The sequence below is a fragment of the Mus pahari genome, chromosome 18 (assembly GCF_900095145.1).
Source record: "Mus pahari chromosome 18, PAHARI_EIJ_v1.1, whole genome shotgun sequence".
Lineage (NCBI taxonomy): Eukaryota > Metazoa > Chordata > Mammalia > Rodentia > Muridae > Mus > Mus pahari.
The window spans coordinates 8512-12550 of NC_034607.1; the positions used below are offsets into that span (position 1 = coordinate 8512).

The window sequence follows — 4039 nt, forward strand, 5'->3', positions numbered from 1 at the left end:
CCCAGCACCCAGAGTGTGTGTGTGGTGTGTTCCCAGCACCCAGAGTGTGTGTGTGGTGTGTTCCCAGCACCCAGAGTGTGTGTGTGGTGTGTTCCTAGCACCCAGAGTGTGTGTGTGGTGTGTTCCCAGGACCCAGAGTGTGTGTGTGTGGTGTGTTCCCAGGACCCAGAGTGTGTGTGTGTGGTGTGTTCCCAGCACCCAGAGTGTGTGTGTGGTGTGTTCCCAGCACCCAGAGTGTGTGTGTGTGGTGTGTTCCCAGCACCCAGAGTGTGTGTGTGTGGTGTGTTCCCAGCACCATTACCTCACCTTCTCGCCTCCAGGGCAGTCATTCTCTGGTGCCGCTTAGGGTTTGTCTCTTATGTCTGTTGCTCTCTCTCCTGGGCTCTCATTCTTTGTGCCCTGTTTTGCTGTCCCGTAGGCTGTCTTGCCTTGTCCAGGCAGTGCTGCAGGTGAGCCAGGCCACTTACTATGCACTGGGCTTGGTGGTATTTTGTTTGTTTTCTTTTGTGAGTTCCAGGACAGCCAAGGCTACACAGAGAAACCCTGTCTCAAAAAACAAACAAACAAAAACCAACAACAATGATAATAATAATAATAAAATTTTTAAAGAAAAAAGTAAGTTCTCAAAATAACACTATTGAGTTTTGTAGTTTTTTTTTTTTCCTTTTTGGTTTGTTTTTTTGTTTTGTTTGTTTGTTTGTTTTGAGTCCCTTTATTGGTTCCAACCCAAGATCCAAAAATTGGAACCACCTGACATGATGGTCAGTTTTGTCACAATGACAACTTACAAATCACCTAGGAACAGAAGTTGTCTACATGAGCTGACCTGGAAGGCTGTCTTTAGGAGATTGTCATGGGAATTGATGTGGGAAGTCAAGTCAATTGATGTGGGAAGGCACTGCCTACTGTGGGTGGCATCATTCCCCAAACAAGGGCTTCTAAACTGTTTAAGAGTGTAACATCCAGCTCAACACACGGAAGAAAGCATACATCCACTCATTTCTTTCTCTCTGCTCTTTTTTTTTTTTTTTTAAGATATATTTTATTTTATTATATGTAAGTACACTGTAGCTGTCTTCAGAGACTCCAGAAGAGGGAGTCAGATCTTGTTATGGATGGTTGTGAGCCACCATGTGGTTGCTGGGATTTGAACTCCAGACCTTCAGAAGAGCAGTCGGGTGCTCTTACCCACTGAGCCATCTCACCAGCCCTTCTCTCTGCTCTTGCCTGTGGTGTGATGTGGTTAACTATTTTAAGTTCCTGCTTCCTCTTCACAATGTTGGACTGTACCCGGAACTTTTAGTTAGGAAAAAGCCCCTCTGTCCCCTAAGTTTCTTTTCTGTTAGTTATTTGCTTAAAGCAACAGAAATGAAGCTAGATACCTGACCAAAATGGAGTCAAGGGTGGATTGGCAAAGCACATGGCTTTGCCCCAAGATGGGAGTTCAAGTTAGCCCTGTGGAGGCAGAGGCCCAGAAACACCCACTTTGGACCTTGCACAGAAACCAGACACTTGGGTGTTAACTATTCCTTTATTAGGTGACAAGGGAACTGGGAAGGTGAGGGTCGTACAGTGCAGGACCTGGGAGGTCAGCTACAGCAGACTGTGACCAGGTGCCACATTACAAAAACAGCCTGAAAACATTTCTATTAGGCAGGTTGAGCCAAGGGAACAACAGGAAGAGGGAGAGCCACTCCCACCTCCAGCCCTGTATTTACAATTAGAAGTGGAATGCATACAAAATACATCTCCCTTGACATGCCCCCCACCTCAGGCCCTAAAAGCTGAGCCAGGCTCTGGGAGGTGGGCCTGGAGTGGAGGCTTTGAGCAGACAAGACTCCTTTCCCAGTGAGTCTACAAGTCCTATCTGGAATGCAGTGAAGTAAGGAAGGGGGAGGGGGAGGGGGAGGGGAAGGAGGCTCCCAGATGTTCCCCTGACCCCAGGGGAGGGTGTGCCCAAGGCTGGCTACTTGGTACATACCAGGGCCACATACTCAGTACGTGGAGCCCTAGTCATATCTGTGTACTCGGTACACAGAGTCCGGATTGGCCAAACGGGCCCACAGACTCAGCCCCATGGGGGCGCTGGAGGAATTTGCAGCGGGGAGGGGGGGGAAAGGGAGCAACTCCATATATATATTTTGTAAAAAATAATAATAATAAGTTTGTTTAAATGAATTTGTCTCTATACAAAATGTAAAAAAGAAAAAAATAATAACTCATGTCAGAGTGTGAGAAAATGAGAAGCAAAAAGGGGGGAGGGAGGAAGTTGAGGCAGGGAGAGAGATCAAGAGGAGGTCCCAGACCCTTTAGGGGGCCAAGGTGGTGGGAGGTCAGCCCCTACCCATTATAAATAAAGGAAGACTGGGGTCTGGGCTGGTGACCAACTTGGTCACACTACAAGACAGAGAGGAGCAGGAAGGCTGGAGCAGAGATAAAGGGATGAGAGAAAGGTTAAAAAGGAGGAAGGAAGAAGTCAGAGAGGAGTGTCTTCAGCACCCCTCCAAAATCCAACAACTTAGGCCATCACCTGCCTCTTGGGGGTAACTTCTGGCTGGGGCCCCAGCTGAGTCTGGGACTGAGGGAGGGAAGGAACAGATATGGGGTGTGGCTGAGCAGGCAGGGCTCCAGAGGCTGTGGCACTGGTAGCAGTTGCTGGACTAGGTGTTGAGTCAGACCAGTCGGAGAGGGAGGGAGGGGACGGGCTGGCCCAGTGGTCTGGGGACTCAGGAGATGGGGTCAAATAAGGATGCTCGCTAGGAACCCGCAGGAAGCGGGCCTTGGTGGGGCTACTGTGGGTTCCTGCTGCAGGATATTCCTCTCCATGTCCCGGAGCAGCCAGGTAGGGTGGGGGCCGCTCTTGGGGAGAAACTGGGGCTCCTGGGTTGAGCAACTGGGGTCCCGGAGCCAGGGGCAGCAGGAATGAGGGCCCTGGAGGGGCAGGTGGAGGCAGCCTGGCCCAGTCGAGGGGAACAGCTACAGGATTGAGCAGACCAAAACTGAGAACACAGCCCCCAGGAGGCTGGCGCCCCAGAGGACCCGCGCGACTTGCGCCTAGCTGTGCCAAGGACACCGCGGTGGCCGTGGTGGCGTAGGGGCCCTCCAAGGGGAAGCCTCCAGGGGAAGCAGGGGGCCCATTGAAAGGCCGTGGTGAGTCCAGCGAGTCCACTGGTGACAGTGTGACAGAGCTGTCTGCCAGGGGTCCTGGACAGGCTAGTGTCAGCTTCTTGCCCCGACCACGAGTTCCCTGTGGCCCCAGCCCGGTCTTGCCAGGTGGCCTCCTGCTCTTCTTGGTCCCAGACTGCACCGCTTTGAGGCCAGGAAGGAAGGCCCCTGGTGGGCAGAGCAATGGCCCCAAGCCATGGGGACCAGAGGGACTGCGAGGGCCACTGGGCTGGTCCAACAATCGCACAATGTCCTGGTGCAGCCGCTCCTGGGCCACATCCCGGGGCAGCCTGTCCAAGTGATCTGTGATCTCCCGGTTGGCAAAATGATCCAGCAGCAGCTTGGCAGCCTCATAGCTGCCCTCCCGAGCGGCCAAGAACAGCGGAGTCTCCTCCTGAGGTGAGGGAGGGGCAGAACCCACAGAGGTCAGTCACTCTGGCCAACACTTAGCTTTCTAATCTCTAGGGCAGCCTGAGAACTAAGAGTTGATACCCTGGAAATAGATGGACCTGAGTTTGGACTCCAGCTCTGTTGAAGAAACAAGCTCTCCCTGTAGCATGTCCCTGTAGCAGGCACATCTGGCCAGGACTTACCGTAGGCACAAAATTTAAAGGTGCATCAAAACTTCCAGTCATCAAAATAAACTGCATGGTGATGCAATGAGTTATAAGAGATTAAAAGGCGAGTGGTTGGGGTTCTGGTGGTCATGCACACCTTCAATCCTACCGTCCAGGATGCAAAGGCAAAAAGGGCCTCTGAGTTCTAGTTCTAGGCTAGCCTGGTCTACAAAGTGAGTCCTTGTCTTAAAACAAAACAAAAAGGAAGGGAGAGAGAGAGAGAGAGAGAGAGAGAGAGAGAGAGAGAGAGAGAGAGA

General features: G+C 51.8%; 1 protein-coding gene across 1 annotated transcript in view; it reads right to left on the minus strand.

Moving 5' to 3' along the window:
• Nucleotides 1–1521: 1521 nt before the first annotated feature.
• Nucleotides 1522–4039, minus strand: part of Notch3 (notch receptor 3) — a 44274-nt gene continuing 41756 nt past the window's right edge. The window contains 1 exon segment of the mRNA XM_029531561.1: nucleotides 1522–3587. Coding sequence (XP_029387421.1) covers nucleotides 2519–3587 — 1069 coding nt within the window. The 3' untranslated portion in view covers nucleotides 1522–2518.